Raw genomic sequence first — 25,106 nt, 5'->3', positions numbered from 1 at the left:
TAGCCAGTTTGTCATGAGTCTCCGCCATAGCCAGTCTGTCCTGTGTCTCCGCCATAGCCAGTCTGTCCTGTGTCTCCGCCATAGGCAGTCTGACCTGTGTCTCCTCCATAGCCAGTCTGACCTGTGTCTCCGCCATAGCCAGTCTGCCCTGTGCCTCCGCCTTAGTCTGCCTCTCCTGTATCCCCGTCATACCCAGCCTGCTCTGTGTCCTCTCTTTACCCAACCGGTCCAGCTTCTTTCCCGCTCCTACTTTCCGTTCCCCGGGTATCAGCTTCTGCGGTAATAGTCTCCCTCGGGCCTGCCCCTAACGCTCACTGTATTGGGGGTGGTCCACCAGGTCAGCTCAACCTTGGGAGGTTCGTTGTCATGGATCCGTGGGTTCACTTTAGGAGTTCCAAAAGATCTTACACTCATCTAATCAGAGTCCCCATTTTTTCCAGCCCACAGGGCGGTTCAACATATGTGGTACAATGCGATGGAAAGCTGACATCTTGTAGGTCTACGGCAGCCTGGGGGCTACAGGACAGACAGTGGTGGGACCCATTGCTCCCTACTCTACCACTGGACCAAACGACAGTGGAGTCATGTTGATGCTGATACAGTTGAGCACCCGGCCAGAAGTCTGGGGCATGTGCTCTGCTCTATCAATGAGCTTTTTAACTATTTTACTTTAAAAGGTGCATCCATAAGAATTTGGTACCTGGGACAGCTGGTCGTGTTACCCTTCCACCATTTTTGTAATCTGATGTCAATTTTACAAGCGGTGTAACTTCCATTGTTCCGAAAGTGCAAGAACGCAACACATGAATGAATATTTTCACCTTAGTGCATCATGGTACTGTTTCTGCATCCAATAATTGAATTTTATATCCTGGAATTTTTGGGTTTCTATCACTTCCTACTGTATATGTCTAACATTGCATTGTGGGTATATAATGCGGTTGTGGATTTTTTAAGGAAAAATTTGCATTGCTTCCAAACCTTGCTTCATGATGAGACTACACAGAGTTTGATTGTATACTGTAACCATATTAATACAGTGGTCTGCATCGGAGCTGTATACCTAAAACAGTAGTATTTTTCTATTCCTATAAACGTATCTGCAAAGTTCTTCCAAAGTGGTTGCAATGGTGGAAATAGCCTTTAAATAGCCTGAATACTGATAATAACTATACCATATTAAAATATATGCGCATATATTAATAGCCAAAATCAGGATTGTCCTCCGTGCTCTCCTCCGGTACATTGCTATGTCTTGGCATTGGTACGTTGCTATACAGTGATCTATATTCAGAGAAGGCCCTCCTTCCACTGCTGGGAGGATATCCGGAGTAGTATTGCTGCCTAGTGTCGGGTAGCAAGCTGCTTATAAAGTTCGGTTGGTATACAGGTGGGATCGGTGACTGTGGGTATTGGGGGTTTGGAAAAAGATGAGAGGGTCCGGGAATTGACGATGACGATGCAGCAGCCTCTGGACTGTGGCAAGGACTATGAAGTATAGGACTGGGACTGTGAAGTAAATGACTGGGTTGTGCGCAGGGACTATGAGGTATATGGGAAGGCTGCGTGCAGGAACTATGAGGTATATGACTGGGCTGTGTGCAGGAACTTCGGACTCCAGAATGAGAACCTAATTTTGCAACCAGAGGCTTCCCAACGTCAATTGTCTTTCTTTCGTCCATCATATCGTCTACACCTTTATACGTGTAGGTCAAGTAAACTGTGAAGGTCAAGTTATCCTAAAAGTGAAAAAAAAAAACATTCAAAAAGTTGAATATTCAATAAAGTAAAATAGTTTGGGTTACTGTCCTTCCACACAAGCCAATAATTACCTAACGAGTGCTCATAAGAACACTAGAGACAATCATTGGCCTGCGTAAAAATGCCACCAATCAGTTTGTTGACCGATCAGATCGTTTATTCAGGCCAATAAACCATCGCTGTCGGCAGCACGACAGGAAATACACTGCCAATCTTTCTGTCCCCATGTGGGTTGTGTCGGCCCATGTAAAGGGGCTGCTAAGCAAATGCGGATTGGCTTGTTTTATAGATAATTGATGCTTGTTATGTCAAAAAATCTTCCTATGTTAGGAGACCTTCATGGAAGCTTCCTACATTACACTGTCCTCAGGTCTTGTGCAAGAACATCATCTTACCCTTATCTAGGACAAGGTAGAGGTCTGTTCCATTACTCACAGAATTTTCCGTAACATTGATGTTCTCACAATTGCCACTTGACGTGACATCAATTGCATAATTGAGAGATACTCCTACTATGTTATGTCACCATCATCAAAGTCTAGTTGGGTCCAATCCACCAATATGTCATGATACCGTAGGCACAGATCATATATTTTCAATAATAATTGTAAGGGTAGCTTGAAGGTCCCAATACCAAATCTGTAACTTGACCCCCTCCACTTACCCTGAAATACTGGCACCTACTTATGTAGTAGAGGGGCTTTTGGTTCACCTTAGACACCATGGCTGAGGGAGCAACCCCTAATTCCAGATCTGCGCCAGCTATACTTTTTTTTTTATGCTTTTTTGCAACACAAACCCTGGACCATGTAGGGTAAAAGTTAATTGGAAATCAAAACATTTTTGCAATGTCGAAATGTGACTGAATGCATAGAATGAGAATCATTAGGCTACCTGGAAGTTTAAGGAGAAAAGTCTGTGACTAAGGGTAAGTTTGGGTAAGTGGGTAGAGGTAGAAAGCGGAAATAATATTTCCCCGGTGCTTTGTCTTTCCTCCTCCAACAAAAACCTTCCACTTAATTTCTTGGCAGCTGTGGTCTCATCAGCAATTTTGCCTCATCGTCTGATGTCACAACTGACTGTGGTGGAGCACCTTTGTCCGGTAGGGGAGTTCCAACCTTGACCAATAAAGTCAAGCTCGATTTAGAGGCGGTTGTCAGACATTTTAGGTCACACGTCTAAGGACTATATCTGAAGTGCTAATGTCTTCACAAATTGGTGCCAATTATAAAGTGAAGCTGTGCCCACAACCATCTATTCAAAAGTTTCCCAAAGTTTGTCTCGTAATTTTAGCATCATTAGTAGCTATCGTACTTGGTGGGCAGGAGGTTTGTATCGAGGACGACAAAAGGTTATGTCATTCTCAATAAACCTCGTTGGTTGGGATTTCGCAGTGTGATGGTTCAATGATGTACGGGATCCTCGTCACTGTTTCTGGAGGACCCGTTCTGTCCTGCATTACACACAACCATTGCATACAACCATTACTGTGAATGGGTGGTGTTGTAATACTTCATTTCCCCAGAGGTGGAGCTGTAGGAAAACTGAACACTTATTGCCAGGTTTCCCCTCATTTTACCACTGAAGTTTCCATACCTACCTTTAGTTTTTGCAGAGAACTCAGACGGGTGTATAGACAATGTTTTGGGAGGTTCTTAGATACCAAGAAGCTTCCCGTTTCTTCTGGAGTGTCTTTATTTGTTTCTTTAGGGTCAATGTACAAATCCTGTATTAAGAAAAACGAGAAAAAAAGTGACTTTCCTTTTTCTTTAATTTGGTTTTAAATTCTTAAAGGAGTTGTCCGACCTTAAGCTGCAAGTCTGCAGTCACTCTACGCGACTGCAGACTTGTGAATCCTCAAATCACTCAGGAGATCCCATTACACATAAAACAAGAACATGACAGATACTCACTAATGGAAAGTCACCAACATTGGCCGTACAGTGGTTGATGTCGGGGGGCTTGCTAATAAATTGAGAGTAGATGATCATCACATTGGAGAATTCAGCGGCAAAACCCAACTTGATTTTTACACCACAGTTAAATTCGATGCACATGCTCTCCGGGAGTTCTGCGGATGGAAGAACGTCATGAGACTTAATATTGTCACTAATAACTTGAGACAAGGATGGAGCCAATTAGGTCCAGGAATTAAAAAAAAAGAGATTATACATTTCCTGAAATATTGATCTTTCTTTAACATGTGGTTATACAAGTATGATACAGTGCACTACTGAAGTACTGCAGCGTATTATATGAGAGATTGAGCTCACAGCAGGACTAAAAAGAAAAGTAAGAAAAAAAATTGAGAATGTAAAACATAAAAACCCAACAATAACATAAAAATAAAAAAATGCCATAATTAATATTGCCACATCCATTAGCACCCCAACTATTAAAGGGCTTGTTGAGATGAGCTTATTCTGTCCTTATGCAAAATAGACAGCATACGGACAGCAAATTCACGTGACCATTTTTATATTGTTCATATTTTAAAAAAATTACAGCATGCACTACTTTGATCCATTTTTTAGATCAGACTCGTCCATTATACTTCAATAAGTGCGCAAAAACACGGATCACGTATTGGATCACATAACAGTCACCATCCGCACATTATGCATTTTTCAGGGATCCGTCATTGCAATCATTAACATAGGAAACATTGGATTGACAGGCTGCAGTTCTCAAATTCAGTCAGGGAAACAAAAAAAAAGCGTGTGCATGTAAAAAGCAGTTTGCATAAAAAAAAGCAGCAACAAAAATCCCAATATACTGCTTGTAAACATGGCCTAAAAATGCTCTAAACCCCAAAAATGACTCCAATAGAAAATGACAGCTAGTTCTAAAACAAACAAACAAAAAGTTTTACACATGAACATTTTTTAGAAAGTTATGACTTTCAAAACAACATAAAAACAAATGATTTTTTTTTTTTGCAACAACTAGTAAAACATAAAATGATATTTCTATCTTAGCTCTCATAACGACCTGCAGAACAATGAGCGCTCGTTATATGATGCAACGGGAATGGTACAAAAGCTATATTCCACCAAAAGGTGTTTTTTTGTCTATACCCTCAGAAAGAGTAGATGAAAGCTAGAATTTAAGTTATTTGAACACCAATAAGGCAAAAAAGAAGGAAATTAAGAAGCTACAACTTATACCCCCCCCCCCAAAAAAAAAAAAAAAATAAGCCTACATAAAACAATCAATGGAAAAATTAAAAAATGATGTCTCTTTCAATATTACATATGCCTTTGGGAGAATTTATTTTTTAAAAAGGCACATTTTTTGGACTGCCGGTGAAAAAATGATGTGGTTCACCCTTTTAAATTTAAATTCTTCACCATTTTTCAATACATCTCTGCTTTGCTTCCTCTTCTGGGGGCTTCATGAAGTTGTCCACCACTTAGACAACTTCTTCTCATACCCCTCGCTTGGCCCCCATACAATAATAAAGCCTATACTCCCCTCCCGTGCTTGCACTGCTCCCGCGATGTCAGCTCTCAGTTTCCCCAGGGCTCCTGTGCTGTTGTTGTGACACGTGACACCGGCGCCCAATCAGCGTTACTGTTCCCGCCTCCTGTCGAATTGAGCAGGAAGAGGAAGTCCAGGCCGCAGTTGATCTCTGACTTCCTCTTCATGTTCGATTTGGCGGAGACAGTGACGCCGGTGCTGATCGGGCACAGGCATCACTTGTCATAACAACCGCACGAGAGCCAAGGGAAGAGTGACCGCTGAGCTGCGGGAATGGTGCTGGCACGGTAGGTGAGTATAGGCTTTATTATTTTATGGAGGCCAAACATTTTGATCAAGAAGAGGTTGTCCTAGTTGTGGACAGCCCCTTTAAGATAGGTCCACTATTTTTTGAGACTTCCAGACAATCCCAGAAAGTATGTATTTTAGTTCGGACCGTACAAGTTGATGCATTAATGTGTTTCTGAGATCTCACCGTTTGCCTTTGCCCATTGCAGATTTCTTGCCAGGGACTCTGGAGAACACGCTTTGTGCTGTATGGGGTCAGTCAGCGCCCTCCTGGCGGACAAGCTGCTGCGGATTTCTAGAGCTTGCATCCCTTTGGTGAGCAAGCAACGTCCCATATCTACAAAACAGTAAATAGAATAAATATTAAATGGGCCGGTGTTGTACATCCCTGCTCCACGGGTGTCCATAAGTGTCTGCTTCCTGTGTAGTGGGCCAAAGTGTCACTGTGCAGGGAAACACTGCGAGGGTGCCGCAGAGCATAATTAGTGTTGTGGCTTCTTCATTCTCGGGGTTGGTCAGGGTTGTGATATTTGGACCCCGAACCAAAGAACTTTGCCATAACTATACTATATGTAATGCTGCACTGAACCAAAAAAGTGACGGCCACATTATTTTGTGGCACCTAGCATCGAAATGTCTTCCGTTTCCACACATAGAAGAACGGAGCTGGCACCAGATCACGGGCTATGTTCACATGTCCAATGGGTATTTTCTGTTGCAGAAATCCAAGGCGAACCCTCTGATTTCTGCTGTGGATTTCCAGTTTGCACTGTAGCGGATCCACACTGGGATTTGCACTTTTGTTTCTCCATAGGGTTAAGGTTATGTTCACTCAGGTTTTTTTTACATGCATTTTTTTCTAGCAGAACATTCACACTTAAAAAGAGCTTGTTTTAAGCATGTTTTTTGCACATTGGGTGATTTTGTTTCTGCTTCTAATGGTCAAATTTTGAGCTTTTTTTCAAACAGAATGGATTCAAGTATTGACATGATGCTTGTTTTTGATGAAAAAAAAAATGGAAAAAACAGCACCATAGGAGAGTTTTTCTAGTGTAATCAATAAGAAACTTAATTTAAGCAGTTTTGATGTTGATTTTGGAGCAGAGTCTGATCCAAAATCCACTTAAACTGTGCATGAAAATACCCTCCATCCTCATGGTTTTCCATCTAGAACTAATCTTACTTCCTGGAGGCACAAAAATCCAGGTGGAACGTTTCCAACACAAGAGAATGAGGTTGTGGAAACCCCATTCACGTGTATGAAGAATCTGCACCCTTATGAAAGCCAACATGAGTCAACATACCCTTTTCCTGGCATCCATGTATGGTGGCTTTATGGTGTGTGACCTGTCTCTAACAGCAGCATGGAATTGGCCTTTGGATAAAATATGTTCTCACCTTCTCCAACCTCATCCAGCAGGACGGTGACCTTCTTATTTTCTAATAAGCGTTTCTTGAGAAACTTCATAAAAATGCCATTTGCTAGATCTGAATGTTGAATTTCGAACGCCTCGGCCCCCTGGCACCTAGAAAATACATAGGAGGAATGACAAGAAGAACCTGATAAACTTTATGATACATAACCTGAATTCTCCAATGTTGGGCTGCTGCGTAAAATGTAAAGAAAACAGGAATTAAATGATCTGGAAATCTCTTATCATCACATTTCATTCATAGTAGAACATAGGACACAGATCAGAAGTTGAAGGTTGGACATTTTTCCATTTCATAAAAAAGTGACTCATTTCGAAATTGATGGTGCCAACACAAGTTGGGCCTGGGCCAGGTCCACCATTGTGTCTTCACTTCTTTTTACAACAATCTGTAAACATCTTGGAAGTGAGTAGACAATTGCTGGAGTTTTGTGAGAAGAACGTTGTCCCCTTCTTGCCTTATGTCGGATTCTTGCTGCCCACAGTCCGGAGTCTCCTTTACTAGATATTTTCTATTGATGGAAAGTCTAGACTAGAGGCTCACAGTTCATCACCTAAACTCTTCTTCTGTGGAGCCATGCTGCTGTGATGGATTCAGTATGTGGTTTAGCATTGTCTTCAGGCCTTCTCTGAAATAGATGATGTGTGGATGGAGCAGATATTGTTCTACCTTCTCTACATAACGCTCAGCATTGATGCTGCCTGTCATATGTGCGCCGCCCCTGCCATAGGCAATAATGTAGCCCCATACATCGGAGATGCAGAACTGTGCACTGATAACAAGCTGGATGGTCCCTCTCATTGATAACAAGCTGGATGGTCCCTCTCATTGATAACAAGCTGGATGGTCCCTCTCATTGATAACAAGCTGGATGGTCCCTCTCCTCGAGTCTGAAGGACCCGGCGTCCTTGGTTTCCATAAAGAATTTCACATTCTCATTCCCCCAACCACAAAACAGTTTCTCATTTTGCCTCTGCTCATTATAAATTAGCTTTGGCCCAGAGAAGACGGCAGCATTTCTGGATTTTGCTGATTTATGGCTTTTTCTTTGTTTGATGGAGCGTTCACTCGCATTTGTGCCTTGCATAGCGAACTGTGCTCACAGACAATCATTTCTGGGAGTATTTCTGAGCTCACACAGTGATTTGCACCACCAAATCCTGTTGGCTTTTAATGCGGTTGGACCTAGTGATCACAATTGGCCTTGCCCCTTGTGCACATGGATTTCTCCAGAATCTCTGAATCTTTTGATGATATTATGTCCTGTAGATGGTGGGCTATTCACAGAATTTACTATTTCACATTGAGGAACATTTTTCTGAAATTGTCCCGCAATATTAAGATGCAGTTCTTCACAGATTAGTGAACCTCTGACCTTCTTTGCTTCTGTGAGACTCTGCCTCTCTCACATGGTTTTTTTTACCCACAGTCATGTGACTAAGTTTAAAATTCACCACTTACTTAATACTGCTTACTTTTTGTTAACTCTGTCCCAACTTTTTTGTGATGTGTCGCTGCCATCAATTTCTAAATTGGATAATTTTTTAAAATATATATATTTTTAATCTACTTTATGATGCCCTATGTACAGCCTTATTACCGTATATACATTATAGTGCCCTATATACAGCTTTATTATATAAATTATAGTGCCCTATGTAAAGCTTTATGATATATATATTACAGTCATATGTACAGTCTTATGATATACAACATTGTACATTATAGTGCCCTGTGTAAAGCTTTATGATAGTAGGAAGAAGGAAAGTTAAGATTTATTTTATGCATTTTATGTGCTCCCTGATAAGAGGGGGCTCAGCCTTGTGTAACTTTCCCTGTTTGCCATGGTGCTGCTATAGTAGCTACCTGAAGTCACCACAAGGGGGAGCTCACTGAATACAGATGGCAAAAGTTCTTTTTGAGTTCTAAATTAGTTGTATGAATCCATAAAGATCTAGCTCCCCCTAGTGGTGGTTTTGTGCAGTCTGATTTATATAATTTATCGAGTCAGAAAAATAGAGCTCTCCTATATAAAAATATGAATTTTCGCAGAACTCTTAGTGATTGGTTATTAAGGTCCTTTCTGCTCAAGGAACCAAACAAAAATGTGATGATACACTTACGTGGCGTAGCCAAAGACAATGTTTGCTGTCACCTTCAGGTTTTCTGTAATTAGGATGGTATCATCATACTGGTTCCTGCAATTAACGATATTTTGATGAAAGTCTGACCAGAAGTAAAAAAAAAAGCATGGTCGTCAGGTATAGAAAAAAACATTTAAAAAAAATCCCTATATGCAAAAAATATAATTTTCACTTTGAAAAAACTCTGACAAAAAATCTTAAAAAATTGACTGCAAAATAAAACCTTAAAAAAAGTTTCAAAAACATTTACAAATCGTTTAGATAAAACACTTCATTAAATTATTATTATTTTATTATTATTATACATTTTTATAGCACCATTTATTCCATGGCGCTTTACATGTGAAAAGGGGGAAAATATAGACGAATACAATAAACATGAGCAAAAACAAGGAACACAGGTACAGAAGGAGGGAGGACCGTGCCCGCGAGGGCTCACAGTCTGCAGGGGATGGGTGAGAATACACTAGGAGAGGGTTGAGCTGGTTGTGCGGCAGTTCAGTAGGTTCAGGATCACTGCTGGCTGTAGGCTTGTTGGAAGAGGTAGGTCTTCAGGTTCTTTTTGAAGGTTTCTATGGTAGGCGAGAGTCTGATGTGTTGTGGTAGAGAGTTCCAGAGTATGGGGGAAGCACGGGAGAAGTCTTGGATGCGGTTGTGGGAAGAAGAGATGAGAGGGGAGTAGAGAAGGAGATCTTGTGAGGTTGCGTGTAGGTAAGTCCCGGGAGACGAGGTCACAGATGTATGGAGGAGTCAGGTTGTGGATGGCTTTGTATGTCATAGTTAGGGTTTTGAACTGGAGTCTCTGGACGATAGGAAGCCAGTGAAGGGCTTGGCATAGGGGAGAGGCCGGGGAATAGCAGGGAGACAGGTGGATTAGTCGGGCAGCAGAGTGTAGGATGGATTGGAGTGGTGCCAGAATGCTAGAGGGGAGGCCAGAGAGTAGGAGGTTGCAGTAGTCAAGGCGGGAGATGATAAGGGCGTGCACTAGTGTTTTTGTGGTGTCGCGGTCAAGGAATGCACGGATGCGAGAAATATTTTTGAGTTTCAGATGGTAGGAGGAGGCAAGGGCTTGGATATGTGGCTTGAAAGAGAGGGCAGAGTCAAGGATCACCCCGAGGCACTGAGCGTGAGGGACTGGGGAAAATCTGCAGCCATTGACATTGATGGATAGGTCTGGTGGAGGGGTAGAGTGAGATGGGGGAAAGATGATGAATTCTGTTTTGTCCATGTTCAGTTTTAGAAAGGGAGCAGAAACGAAGGCCGAGATAGCAGACAGACAGTGTGTAGGTAGATCTACGTGTCATCGGCATAGAGATGATACTGCAAACCGTGGGATTCTATGAGCTGTCCCAGGCCGAAGGTGTAGATGGAGAAGAGTAGGGGTCCTAGAACAGAGCCTTGAGGAACACCGACAGACAAGGGGAAGAGTGAGGAGGTGGTGTGGGGGGAGGGAGACACTGAATGTTCGGTCTGTCAGATATGACGAGATCCAGGATAGGGCCAAGTCTGTGATGCCAAGAGATGAGAGAATCTGTAGCAGAAGGGAGTGGTCCACAGTGTCAAAGGCAGAAGACAGGTCTAGGAGAAGGAGGACAGAGTAGTGTCGCTTAAGGTTCTGTTCACACTGAATCATTTTTCTGAGAAAACTCTACAAAATTCTGAAATTTTGTCAAAACTTTGAGTTTATCCGAAAGAGATGTTGAAAAATGCCTGGTAGAAAAATATTTCAGGTAAAGAAAAATTCCTCCAACAATTAAGGAGAATCTCTTGAATTGATTGATGCTTTAAAGACTCCACAAAAAAACTCAGTGTGTGGAAAAACTTAGGATATGTGCACACGCTGTCTTTTTCAGGCGGATGTACCCACCAAATTTTTCAAGCTGAAGAGGCTTCAGGAAACTCTTAATTCTTCTCTATGTAGAAACAGGAAGTCTCTTGTCCCCGCATTTATCATTCCTCTCTTCAACTCCTGACCCAGCTGCTTTCTCCTCCCATGCCAGGGACTTTTGCAGTGACATTTAACTCGTACAGGGAAAATTGACCTCCTGTTGCTACATAGAGCTTAGAAGGATTCATCTAATCACTTTTTAATCATGTGATATCATTGACCTAATGGAAAAGAGAAGAATTAAATGGATAGAAAGGAAAATGAGCAATTGTAAGTACACAGTGCTGTATAATATGATGACAGCAATATATTAAGGGGATACAAACTGATATGGGAGGAGGAAGAAGAGGAGGAGGAGTGCTTCTTTTAATTATTTCTGACATTTTTTTCCTCCAGTCATAGGAGTGGTGGAGATGATGTTCTCCTCTGACACTCCACGTGGTTGAATGTATTTTATAGTAATGTATGCTATCTACCGTAACAGGTTAAACCCTCTGGGGCTGCAGTTTAGCCTAGAGAGGGTTAACTGTAATGGTCGACCTAGATTAGGGAAGGGGAGCTGAGAGTTAGTGCCATGTTCATGAAATGTCAAGTTAGTTAGAGGGAGTGTGGTAAAGTGACAGCAGCGGTCACAGGCAATAGGCTGCTAGGGACAGCGTGAGTCTGTTACTTGGGGCAGTGGATTGCCAAAGAATCCTTCTGTGTGAGTCTGTTGACGTCAGAACCTCGTGATTGATATTGGGGCCTTTTGGCGCACTATGCCTGTGGAGCTACTGGGAAGGACGGACTTAACCCCTCAGAGGCAGGAATTGATGAATCCGGTTAAACTGCTTGAGGTGGAGAAGAATTCTTAGTGCAAGAGGAGATAGCAACAGGGATGATCTACCCATACAGAGGACTAGATCTGAAGTTATGCCCGGGAGCTGTGGGAAAGACTGTAACCCACTGGGCCTTATCCTATATGCCTGATTGTAATGACCATAAGCTGCCAAGAAAAAGTTTGTCTGTTTTAACAAATTCAGTGTCCTCTGGATTGTGTGCTGCGAAGGTTCTGGAAGATGAAAGCCTGGAGCGAGTGGAGGTCTATGACCACAGGTAAGTGTGATGCTCCCCACACACAGCAGCACACCGGGACCAGGACACGTTTGGTCTGTAGGGTGCCGGAGCGAGCAGAAGCAGCGGCTCGCCCTCGATTACCTTGCTCGGGCAGCTTACGCAGCCATTCACATCTTGTTATCTTTTTGCTTTATCTTGGGATGACGGCCACAAGAGATTAATATTTACTCACCTTTTACGGCACATGTCCAGTAGAAACACATTGAGTCCGGTTTCTTTCTCCTGCATCAGCTTTAGGATGCTATGGATGCATAAACAATGGGAAGATCCGTAAGGTTTCGGAGCGTCGATAGGAACCATGAAGCTGTTTCCATAGTTTTCATAACCATGACCGGCATAGTACAACAATCCTGCGAGTGAGAAGTCACATATCGTATCTCATTGGATTACTACAATGCAATAAAAGGCAATGGAATAATAAAGTTTTATTAGTCGTAAAAGAGGGAGAAGGTGATCTGTGACATGCTTACAATGATGGGTCCTGTGTTATCAACTATATATAGAGGTGTTATCAGTCATTGTACAGGAGGAGGAGGTGAGCTGTGACATCACCTATTGTGAATGGTGGATCCTGTGTTATCGACTGTATATAGAGGTGTTATCAGTCATTGTGCAGGAGGAGGAGGTGAGCTGTGACATCACCTATTGTGAATGGTGGATCCTGTGTTATCTACTGTATATAGAGGAGTTATCAGTCATTGTACAGGAGGAGGAGGAGAGCTGTTGCAGCGCCCCAGAGTCCTGGTTGTTGCAGTAATGTCGCTCTTCCACAAGGTGGAGTGATGTTACGTCTGATGGTACTAAAGGAGTTCACCTTGCCAGGTATCACAGTCACACACTACACTTTACACTCCAGTCCACCAGGGGGAGCAAAGCTTCTATCTACTAGGGCACTCCTCACACACGGGTAAAACTGGTGGGTTGGATAGGAAGTTAGACAGAGAAGCAGACTGGGCTTCGACCAGATAACATCGAGGGAGAAGCAGCCTGGGTTTGACCCAGAGAGGTCCTGTCAGGGGTGGGATCCTGACAGAGGCCTATCAAGAGACAGAACGTTACGGAGCTGCGCCTGCACATCATTGCGGCAGGATCCTAAGAAAGGACACGAAGCGAAGTATATTGTGGAGAGTGAGAACCGAAGTCACAGCACAAGGAGATAATACCGGGAGGAGTCCTGCCCCGAGATCGGCAGCCTCCTTCCGAGGCGCGTAGCCGGTGGCCGGAACACCGAGGGAGTACTGACTCTACGCAATACTCCAGACAACGGCAGGACAGTCAATTCCAAGTTAGCTGCCCAACCTAAATACCTAACAAGACACGGAGGCAATTGTGGGAGAGGGGCGTCTCTAGGGTCCCTATAAATTAACTCCAGGCCTACCCCGTCATACGGGTCGTCCTATACATACCATCTGGGGGACAGAGAGAGAGAACATCAGAAACATCTACAAAGGTTGTGAGGACTTTCCCGTGGTGCTCAGCAGGGAGGTACTACAACACACAGGCGCTAGTAGGAAGGCTACTGATTTCCTCCTGGCTAAAGGAACTCTGGATGTGCCTTCGGACCGGCCGAACTCAGCCAGCCCTGTGAGCAGTACTCTGGACTGTGGACTCTGAAGTCTTCAGTAAAAGGTAAAGAGACTGCAACCTTTGTGTCCTCGTTATTCATTGCGCCTTACAACGACCACTATCATCATCCACATACTTTGGGAAGCCCTGGGGACATACTTCACCTGTGGGAAGATATACCATCTGGCTGCCATTCCATCACCCCAGCGGACCCCCAGCAGCGTCGGTCACCCTGACCGAATACCACAGGTGGCGTCACGAACACCATACAAACTTACACCTTTAATTGGGCGCCCCTCAAAGGGCCACGGACCGGGTCGGGCCACCGTGACATCCCCAGAACCGAGACCGATGGACCCGGTGCCGAGTGCCCCATTGCCCTGTGCCTGGGGGCGATCCACTGTGACATCACTTATTGTGAATGGTGGATCCTGTGTTATCTACGGTATATAGAGGTGTTATCAGTCATTGCACAGGAGGAGGAGGAGAGCTGTGACATCACCTATTGTGAATGGTGGATCCTGTGTTATCTACTGTATATAGAGGTGTTATCAGTCATTGTACAGGAGGAGGTGAGCTGTGACATCACCTATTGTGAATGGTGGATCCTGTGTTATCTACTGTATATAGAGGTGTTATCAGTCATTGCACATGAGGAGGAGGTGAGCTGTGACATTACCTATTGTGAATGGTGGATCCTGTGTTATCTGCTGTATATAGAGGTGTTATCAGTCATACAGGAAGAGGAGGTGAGTTGTGACATCACCTATTGTGAATGGTGGATCCTGTGTTATCTACTGTATTTAGAGGTGTTATCAGTCATTGTACAGGGGGAGGAGGTGAGCTGTGACATCACCTATTGTGAATGGTGGATCCTGTGTTATCTACTGAATATAGAGGTATTATCAGTCATTGTACAGGAAGAGGAGGTGAGCTGTGACATCACCTATTGTGAATGGTGGATCCTGTGTTATCTACTGTATATAGAGGTGTTATCAGTCATTGTACAGGAGGAGGTTAGCTGTGACATCACCTATTGTGAATGGTGGATCCTGTGTTATCTACTGTATATAGAGGTGTTATCAGTCATTGTACAGGAGGAGGTGAGCTGTGACATCACCTATTGTGAATGGTGGATCCTGTGTTATCTACTGTATATAGAGGTGTTATCAGTCATTGTACATGAGGAGGAGGTGAGCTGTGACATTACCTATTGTGAATGGTGGATCCTGTGTTTTCTACTGTATATAGAGGTGTTATCAGTCATTATACAGGAAGAGGAGGTGAGTTGTGACATCACCTGTTGTGAATGGTGGATCCTGTGTTATCTACTGTATTTAGAGGTGTTATCAGTCATTGTACAGGAGGAGGAGGAGGTGAACTGTGATGTCTCCTATTGTGAATGGTGGATCCTGTGTTATCTACTGTATATAGAGGTGTTATCAGTCATTGTACAGGAGGAGGTGAGCTGTGACACCCCCTATTGTGAATGGTGGATCCTGTGTTATCTACTGTATATAGAGGTGTTATCAGTCATTGTACAGGAGGAGGTGAGCTGTGACATCACCTATTGTGAATGGTGGATCCTGTGTTATCTACTGTATATAGAGGTGTTATCAGTCATTGTACTGGAGGAGGAGGTGAGCTGTGACATCACCTATTGTGAATGGTGGATCCTGTGTTATCTACTGTATATAGAGGTGTTATCAGTCATTGTACTGGAGGAGGAGGTGAGCTGTGACATCACCTATTGTGAATGGTGGATCCTGTGTTATCTACTGTATATAGAGGAGTTATCAATCATTGTACAGGAGGAGGAGGTGAGCTGTTGCAGCGCCCCAGAGTCCTGGTCATTGCAGTAATGTTGCTCTTCCACCAGGGGGAGTGATGTTACGTCTGATGGTACTAAAGGAGTTTGGAGCGCCCCCACTGCCGCAGGGCCGAGGGGTACCCGGTACCAGGCCTCTCTGTCTCGATTCTGGGATTGTCACGGTGCCTAGACCCGGTCCGTGACCCTGCTGAGGGGCGTCCAGTGAAAGTTGAGAGTGATGATGTGTGGTGCAGGTCGCGATGAATAACGAGAACACCAGGTTGCAGTCTCTTTACCTCTTTACTGAAGGCTTCAGGATCCTCAATCCGGAGTACGGTTAACAGGGCTGTCTGAGACCGGCCGGTCCGATGGCACCGCCAGAGTTCCCTTTGCAGGTGGAAATCTGTGCCTACCTGCTAGCGCTTGTGTGTTGTAGTCCTTCCCTGCTTAGCACCATGGGATAGTCCTCACAACTGTTGTGTCTGTTTCTGAAGTTCCCTCACAACTGATTCTGATGTTCTTCTCCGTCCCCCAGATGATATGGCTAGGACGCACCCGTATGACGGGTAGGCCTGGAGGTCTTCCGGGACCCTAGAGTCGCCCCTCTCCAACTGTTGCCCCCTATGTCTGCTTAGGTGATTTTGGGTGAGACAGCCTGCCTATAACTGACTGTCCTGCCGTAGGTTTGAAGTAAGGCCTGGAGCTCAATACTTCCTCGGCGTTTCCGGCCACCGGCTACGCGCCTCAGTAGGATGTTGCCTTGTCTTACAGCACGACTCCTACTGGTGTTATCTCCTTGTTGCGTTGATCTCATTTCTCACTCTTCACAATAAACCTCGCTTCTTGTCCTTTCTTGGGGTACCGCCGCAATGAAGTGCAGGCGCGGTCCCGTAACGTTCTTTCTGTTCGCTAGGCCTCTGTCAGGATCCCACCCCTGACAGGGACCCCCCTGAATCTTCCCCTGCAACACCCTCTGCCACAGGATGTTGCCTGGTTCCAACCCAGTCAGCTTCTGTCTAACTTCCTATCTAGTTCTAGTTTTACCAGATTGTGAGGAGTGGCCTAATACATAGCACCCTTAGCTCCCCCTGGAGGCCAGACTGTGAAGTGTATTGGTGTCTGTGATACCTGGTCAGGTGAACTCCTTCAGTGCCATCAGACGTACCAATACCCCCCTTAGCGGCGGAGCATCAGTACTCCAATGACCAGGACTCTGGGGCGCTGCAAGTTCACCTTGCCAGGTATCACAGTCACACACTACACTTTACACTCCAGTCCACCAGGGGGAGCAAAGCTTCTATCTACTAGGACACTCCTCACACACGGGTAAAACTGGTGGGTTGGATAGGAAGTTATAGAGAGAAGCAGACGGGGCTTCGACCAGATAGCATCGAGGGAGAAGCAGCCTGGATTTGACCCAGAGAGGTCCTGTCAGGGGTGGGATCCTGACAGAGGCCTAGCAAGAGATAGAACGTTACGGAGCTGCGCCTGCACATCATTGCGGCAGGATCCTAAGAAAGGACACGAAGCAAAGTATATTGTGGAGAGTGAGAACCGAAGTCACAGAACAAGGAGATAATACCGGGAGGAGTCCTGCCCCGAAATCGGCAGCCTCCTTCCGAGGCGCGTAGCCGGTGGCCGGAACACCGAGGGAGTACTGACTCTACGCATTACTCCAGACAACGGCAGGACAGTCAATTCCAAGTTAGCTGCCAACCTAAATACCTAAGAAGACACGGAGGCAATTGTGGGAGAGGGGCGTCTCTAGGGCCCCTATAAATTAACTCCAGGCCTACCCCGTCATACGGGTTGTCCTATCCATATCATCTGGGGGACAGAGAGAGAGAACATCAGAAACATCTACAAAGGTTGTGAGGACTTTCCCGTGGTGCTCAGCAGGGAGGTACTACAACACACAGGCGCTAGTAGGAAGGCTACTGATTTCCACCTGGATAAGGGAACTCTGGATGTGCCTTCGGACCAGCCGGACTCAGCCAGCCCTGTGAGCGGTACTCTGGACTGTGGACTCTGAAGTCTTCAGTAAAAGGTAAAGAGACTGCAACCTTTGTGTCCTCATTATTCATCGCGCCTTACAACGACCACTATCATCATCCACACACTTTGGGAAGCCCTGGGGACATACTTCACCTGTGGGAAGATATACCATCTGGCTGCCATTCCATCACCCCAGCGGACCCCCAGCAGCATCGGTCACCCTGACCGAATACCACAGTTGGCGTCACGAACACCATACAAACTTACACCTTTAATTGGGCGCCCCTCAAAGGGCCACAGACCAGGTCGGGCCACTGTGACATCCCCAGAACCGAGACCGAGGGACCCGGTGCCGAGTGCCCCATTGCCCTGCGCCTGGGGGCGATCCACTGTGACATCACTTATTGTGAATGGTGGATCCTGTGTTATCTACGGTATATAGAGGTGTGATCAGTTATTGTACAGGAGGAGGAGGTGAGCTGTGACATCACCTATAGTGAATGGTGAATCCTGTATTATCAACTATATATAGAGGTGTGATCAGTAATTGTTCAAGGGGAGGAGGAGGTGAGCTGTGACATCACCTATTGTGAATGGTGGATCCTGTGTTATCTACTGTATATAGAGGTGTTATCAGTCATTGTACAGGAGGAGGTGAGCTGTGACATCACCTATTGTGAATGGTGGATCCTGTGTTATCTACTGTATATAGAGGTGTTATCAGTCATTGTACAGGATGAGGTGAGCTGTGACATCACCTATTGTGAATGGTGGATCCTGTGTTATCTACTGTATATAGAGGTGTTATCAGTCATTGTACAGGAGGGGGAGGTGAGCTGTGACAACACCTATTGTGAATGGTGGATCCTGTGTTATCTACTGTATATAGAGGTGTTATCAGTCATTGTACAGGAGGAGGAGGTGAGCTGTGACATCCCCTATTGTGAATGGTGGATCCTGTGTTATCTACTGTATATAGAGGTGTTATCAGTCATTGTACAGGAGGAGGAGGTGAGCTGTGACATCATCTATTGTGAATGATGGATCCTGTGTTATCTACTTTATATAGAGGTGTTATCAGTCATTGTACAGGGGGAGGAGGTGAGCTGTGACATCACCTATTGTGAATGGTGGATCCTGTGTTATCTACTGTATATATAGGTATTATCAGTCATTGTACAGGAAGAGGAGGTGAGCTGTGACATTGTAGCGCCCCCACTGTCGCAGGGCCGAGGGGTACCCGGTACCGGGCCTCTGAGTCTTTGTTCTGGGGTTGTCACGGTGGCTAGATCCGGTCCGTGACCCTGCTGAGGGGAGCCCAATAATAGGTGTGGATGGTGGTGGTAGTGCGGTGCAGTGCCGGTCACAGTAAATAACGAGGACACCAGGTTGCAGTCTCTTTACTTCTTTACTGAAGGCTTCGAGTTAGCCAATCCAGAGCACTGTTAACCGGGCTGTCTGAGACTGGCCGGTCCAAAGGCACATTAGGAGTTCCCCTTGACAGGTGAGAATCAGCGTCTACCTGCTAGCGCCTATGTGTTGTAGTCCTTCCCTGCTGAGCACCCCGGGATAGTCCTCACAACTGATTCTGTCTGTCTCTGATGTTCGTTCTCTCCATCCCCCAGGTGATATGGTAGGACGCACCCGTATGACGGGGTAGGCCTGGAGTTCTTCCGGGACTCTAGAGTCGCCCCTCTCCCACAGCTGCCTCCGTTGTCTGCTTAGGTGTTTAAGTGAGACAGCCAACCTATAATTGGCTGTCCGGCCGTGGTTTGAAGTAATGCTTAAAGTCTCTTACTTTCTCGGCGTTCCGGCCACCGACTGTTTGCGCCTCAGAAGGATGTTGCCTCGATCTTTCAGCACGACTCCTTCTGGTCCTATTGCCTCTTTGCTGTATTCCCGTTGCTCACTTGTTGCGTTGTTCTCTTAGGAGTCCGCCAGGATCCCATCCCTGACAGGTCCTCTCTCTAGCTCTTCCCAGTTACTTCTCTCTGTCTTGCTGTCCAACCCCCAGTTTTACCAGAGTGTGAGGAGTGGCCTACTAGATAGAACCACCCCCCCTGGTGGCCGGAGTGTGAAGTGTAGTGTGTGATACCTGGTCAGGTGAACTCCCTTAGTGCAATCAGACGCAACATCACTCCCCTTAGCGGCAGAGCGACGTTACTGCAACGACCAGGACTCTGGGGCGCTGCAACATCACCTATTGTGAATGGTGGATCCTGTGTTATCTACTGTATATAGAGGTGTTATCAGTCATTTACAGGAGAAGGTGAGCTGTGACATCACCTATTGTGAATGGTGGATCCTGTGTTATCTACTGTATATAGAGGTGTTATCAGTCATTGTACATGAGGAGGAGGTGAGCTGTGACATTACCTATTGTGAATGGTGGATCCTGTGTTATCTACTGTATATAGAGGTGTTATCAGTCATTATACAGGAAGAGGAGGTGAGTTGTGAAATCACCTGTTGTGAATGGTGGATCCTGTGTTATCTACTGTATTTAGAGGTGTTATCAGTCATTGTACAGGAGGAGGAGGAGGTGAACTGTGATGTCTCCTATTGTGAATGGTGGATTGTTGTGAAATTGGATTTTGGGCTCCCCCGGTGGCCACTGGTGGAATTGAACTGGTGTGCATCATCCCCTCTGTTCACCTGTTTCCATCAGGATGTGGGAGTCGCTATTTAACCTTGCTCCTCTGTCACTTCCATGCCGGTCAACATTGTAATCAGAAGCCTTTCTGTGCATGTTCCTGCTGCTAGACAACTCCCAGCTAAGTTGGACTTTAGTCCTCGTTTGTTTTTGCATTTTGTTCCAGTTCACAGCTGTAGTTTCGTTTCTGTGTCTGGAAAGCTCTTGTGATCTGAAATTGCCACTCTGATGTTATGAGTTAATACTAGAGTCTTAAAGTAATTTCAGGATGGTATTTTGATAGGGTTTTCAGCTGACCATGAAAGTGCCCTTTCTGTCTTCCTGCTATCTAGTAAGCGGACCTCAATTTTGCTAAACCTATTTTCATACTACGTTTGTCATTTCATCTAAAATCACCGCCAATATATGTGGGGGCCTCTGTCTGCCTATCGGGGAAATTTCTCTAGAGGTGAGCCAGGACTATATTTTCCTCTGCCAGGATTAGTTAGTCCTCCGGCCGGCGCTGGGCGTCTAGGGATAAAAAACGTAGGCAACGCTACCCGGCTACTGTTAGTTGTGCGGCAGGTTTAGTTCATGGTCAGTTTAGTTTCCATCCTTCCAAGAGCTAGTACTTATGTTTGCTGGGCTATGTTCTCTTGCCATTGAGAACCATAACAGTTTGACCGGCCAAAAAGGGTTAAATTAATTGACAGAGAAAGGAGAGAAAAGAGAAGTCTGCTGAAGATTTTTTTTTTTTCCCTTCCCTTCAGTTCTGAGTGTGCTTGTAATTGAATTTCTTGCAAGTCTGCCTATATTGCAGCCTTTCTCTCTCTCTCTCTCCTTCTAATCCTGGAATGGCTCTGTGTTCACCTGTTTAAAATGGATATTCAGAGTTTAGCTGCAGGTTTGAATAATCTCACCACGAAGGTTCAAAATTTACAAGATTTTGTTGTTCATGTTCCTATATCTGAACCTAGAATTCCTTTGCCTGAATTTTTCTCGGGGAATAGATCTTGCTTTCAAAATTTCAAAAATAATTGCAAGTTGTTTTTGTCCCTGAAATCTCGCTCTGCTGGAGATCCTGCTCAGCAGGTCAGGATTGTGATTTCCTTGCTCCGGGGCGACCCTCAGGATTGGGCTTTTGCATTGGCTCCAGGGGATCCTGCGTTGCTCAATGTGGATGCGTTTTTTCTGGCCTTGGGGTTGCTTTATGAGGAACCTCAGTTAGAGCTTCAGGCGGAAAAGGCCTTGATGTCCCTATCTCAGGGGCAAGACGAAGCTGAAATATACTGCCAGAAATTCCGTAAATGGGCTGTGCTTACTCAGTGGAATGAGTGCGCCCTGGCGGCGAATTTCAGAGAGGGTCTCTCTGATGCTATTAAGGATGTTATGGTGGGGTTCCCTGTGCCTGCGGGTCTGAATGAGTCCATGACAATGGCTATCCAGATCGATAGGCGTCTGCGGGAGCGCAAACCTGTGCACCATTTGGCGGTGTCTACTGAGAAGACGCCAGAGAATATGCAATGTGATAGAATTCTGTCCAGAAGTGAACGGCAGAATTTAAGACGAAAAAATGGGTTGTGCTTCTATTGCGGTGATTCAACTCATGTTATATCAGCATGCTCTAAGCGTACTAAGAAGCTTGATAAGTCTGTTTCAATTGGCACTTTACAGTCTAAGTTTATTCTATCTGTGACCCTGATTTGTTCTTTATCATCTATTACCGCGGATGCCTATGTCGACTCTGGCGCCGCTTTGAGTCTTATGGATTGGTCCTTTGCCAAACGCTGTGGGTATGATTTGGAGCCTCTTGAAACTCCTATACCCCTGAAGGGGATTGACTCCACCCCATTGGCTAGTAATAAACCACAATACTGGACACAAGTAACTATGCGGATTAATCCGGATCATCAGGAGATTATTCGCTTTCTTGTGCTGTATAACCTACATGATGTGTTGGTGCTTGGATTGCCATGGCTGCAATCTCATAACCCAGTCCTTGACTGGAAAGCTATGTCTGTGTTAAGCTGGGGATGTAAGGGGACGCATGGGGACGTACCTGTGGTTTCCATTTCATCATCTATTCCCTCTGAGATTCCTGAATTCTTGACTGAATATCGTGACGTTTTTGAAGAACCTAAGCTTGGTTCATTACCTCCGCACCGGGAGTGCGATTGTGCCATAGATTTGATTCCAGGTAGTAAATACCCTAAGGGTCGTTTATTTAATCTGTCTGTGCCTGAACATGCTGCTATGCGAGAATATATAAAGGAGTCCTTGGAAAAGGGACATATTCGTCCTTCGTCATCTCCCTTAGGAGCCGGTTTTTTCTTTGTGGCTAAGAAAGATGGCTCTTTGAGACCGTGTATTGATTATCGGCTTTTGAATAAAATCACGGTTAAATATCAATATCCGTTGCCACTGCTGACTGATTTGTTTGCTCGCATAAAGGGGGCCAAGTGGTTCTCTAAGATAGATCTCCGTGGGGCGTATAATTTGGTGCGAATTAAGCAGGGGGATGAGTGGAAGACCGCATTTAATACGCCCGAGGGCCACTTTGAGTATTTGGTGATGCCTTTTGGTCTTTCAAATGCCCCTTCAGTCTTTCAGTCCTTTATGCATGACATTTTCCGTGATTATTTGGATAAATTTATGATTGTGTATCTGGATGATATTTTGATTTTTTCGGATGACTGGGACTCTCATGTCCAGCAGGTCAGGAGGGTTTTTCAGGTTTTGCGGTCTAATTCCTTGTGTGTGAAGGGTTCTAAGTGCGTTTTTGGGGTTCAAAAGATTTCCTTTTTGGGATATATTTTTTCCCCCTCTTCCATCGAGATGGATCCTGTAAAGGTTCAGGCTATTTGTGATTGGACGCAACCCTCTTCTCTTAAGAGTCTTCAGAAATTTTTGGGCTTTGCTAACTTTTATCGTCGATTTATTGCTGGTTTTTCTGATGTTGTTAAACCATTGACTGATTTGACTAAGAAGGGTGCTGATGTTGCTGATTGGTCCCCTGCTGCTGTGGAGGCCTTTCGGGAGCTTAAGCGCCGCTTTTCTTCCGCCCCTGTGTTGCGTCAGCCTGATGTTGCTCTTCCTTTTCAGGTTGAGGTCGACGCTTCTGAAATCGGAGCTGGGGCAGTTTTGTCGCAGAGAAGTTCCGATTGTTCCGTGATGAGACCTTGTGCCTTTTTCTCGCGTAAATTTTCGCCCGCCGAGCGGAATTATGATGTTGGGAATCGGGAGCTTTTGGCCATGAAGTGGGCTTTTGAGGAGTGGCGTCATTGGCTTGAGGGGGCTAGACATCAGGTGGTGGTATTGACTGACCACAAAAATCTAATTTATCTTGAGTCCGCCAGACGCCTGAATCCTAGACAGGCGCGCTGGTCGTTGTTTTTCTCTCGGTTTAATTTTGTGGTGTCCTACCTGCCGGGTTCTAAGAATGTTAAGGCGGATGCCCTTTCTAGGAGTTTTGAGCCTGACTCCCCTGGTAACTCTGAACCTACAGGTATCCTTAAGGATGGAGTGATATTGTCTGCCGTTTCTCCAGACCTGCGGCGGGCCTTGCAGGAGTTTCAGGCGGATAGACCTGATCGTTGCCCACCTGGTAGACTGTTTGTTCCTGATGATTGGACCAGTAAAGTCATTTCTGAGGTTCATTCTTCTGCATTGACAGGTCATCCTGGAATCTTTGGTACCAGGGATTTGGTGGCAAGGTCCTTCTGGTGGCCTTCCCTGTCTCGAGATGTGCGAGGCTTTGTGCAGTCTTGTGACGTTTGTGCTCGGGCCAAGCCTTGTTGTTCTCGGGCTAGTGGATTGTTGTTGCCCTTGCCTATCCCGAAGAGGCCCTGGACGCACATCTCGATGGATTTTATTTCGGATCTTCCTGTTTCTCAGAAGATGTCTGTCATCTGGGTGGTGTGTGACCGTTTCTCTAAGATGGTCCATTTGGTTCCCCTGCCTAAGTTGCCTTCTTCTTCCGAGTTGGTTCCTCTGTTTTTTCAAAATGTGGTCCGTTTGCATGGTATTCCGGAGAATATCGTTTCTGACAGAGGAACCCAATTCGTGTCTAGATTTTGGCGAGCATTCTGTGCTAGGATGGGCATAGATTTGTCTTTCTCGTCTGCTTTCCATCCTCAGACTAATGGCCAGACCGAGCGGACGAATCAGACCTTGGAGACATATTTGAGGTGTTTTGTGTCTGCAGATCAGGATGATTGGGTTGCTTTTTTGCCTTTAGCGGAGTTTGCCCTCAATAATCGGGCCAGCTCTGCCACCTTGGTGTCTCCTTTTTTCTGTAATTCGGGGTTTCATCCTCGATTTTCTTCTGGTCAGGTGGAATCTTCGGATTGTCCTGGAGTGGATGCTGTGGTGGAGAGGTTGCATCAGATTTGGGGGCAGGTAGTGGACAATTTGAAGTTGTCCCAGGAGAAGACTCAGCTTTTTGCCAACCGCCGGCGTCGGGTTGGTCCTCGGCTTTGTGTTGGGGACTTGGTGTGGTTGTCTTCTCGTTTTGTCCCTATGAGGGTTTCTTCTCCTAAGTTTAAGCCTCGGTTCATCGGCCCGTACAGGATATTGGAGATTCTTAACCCTGTGTCCTTCCGTTTGGACCTCCCTGCATCTTTTTCTATTCATAATGTTTTTCATCGGTCATTGTTGCGCAGGTATGAGGTACCGGTTGTGCCTTCCGTTGAGCCTCCTGCTCCGGTGTTGGTTGAGGGCGAGTTGGAGTACGTTGTGGAAAAAATCTTGGACTCCCGTGTTTCCAGACGGAAACTCCAGTATCTGGTCAAATGGAAGGGATATGGTCAGGAGGATAATTCTTGGGTGACTGCCTCTGATGTTCATGCCTCCGATCTGGTCCGTGCCTTTCATAGGGCTCATCCTGATCGCCCTGGTGGTTCTGGTGAGGGTTCGGTGCCCCCTCCTTGAGGGGGGGGTACTGTTGTGAAATTGGATTTTGGGCTCCCCCGGTGGCCACTGGTGGAATTGAAC

The 25,106-nt window shown here is 45.4% G+C and overlaps 1 protein-coding gene across 2 annotated transcripts in view; it reads right to left on the bottom strand.

The window, feature by feature from the left end:
- Positions 1-441: 441 nt before the first annotated feature.
- MALT1 (MALT1 paracaspase) overlaps positions 442-25,106 on the bottom strand; it is a 117,007-nt gene continuing 92,342 nt past the window's right edge. For both annotated transcript variants that reach the window (XM_077282839.1, XM_077282847.1), the window contains 7 exons: positions 12,284-12,461; positions 9,087-9,161; positions 6,928-7,055; positions 5,717-5,866; positions 3,675-3,832; positions 3,362-3,487; positions 442-1,739 (listed from right to left, as the gene is read on the bottom strand). In XM_077282839.1, coding sequence (XP_077138954.1) covers positions 1,200-1,739; positions 3,362-3,487; positions 3,675-3,832; positions 5,717-5,866; positions 6,928-7,055; positions 9,087-9,161; positions 12,284-12,461 — 1,355 coding nt within the window. In that variant the 3' untranslated portion in view covers positions 442-1,199. The remainder of the gene's footprint in view (positions 1,740-3,361; positions 3,488-3,674; positions 3,833-5,716; positions 5,867-6,927; positions 7,056-9,086; positions 9,162-12,283; positions 12,462-25,106) is intronic.

Source organism: Ranitomeya variabilis, chromosome 1 (assembly GCF_051348905.1).
Source record: "Ranitomeya variabilis isolate aRanVar5 chromosome 1, aRanVar5.hap1, whole genome shotgun sequence".
Taxonomy (NCBI): Eukaryota; Metazoa; Chordata; class Amphibia; order Anura; family Dendrobatidae; genus Ranitomeya; species Ranitomeya variabilis.
Note: the sequence above shows the minus strand (reverse complement) of the source record. Positions and strands in the feature narration are given on the sequence as shown.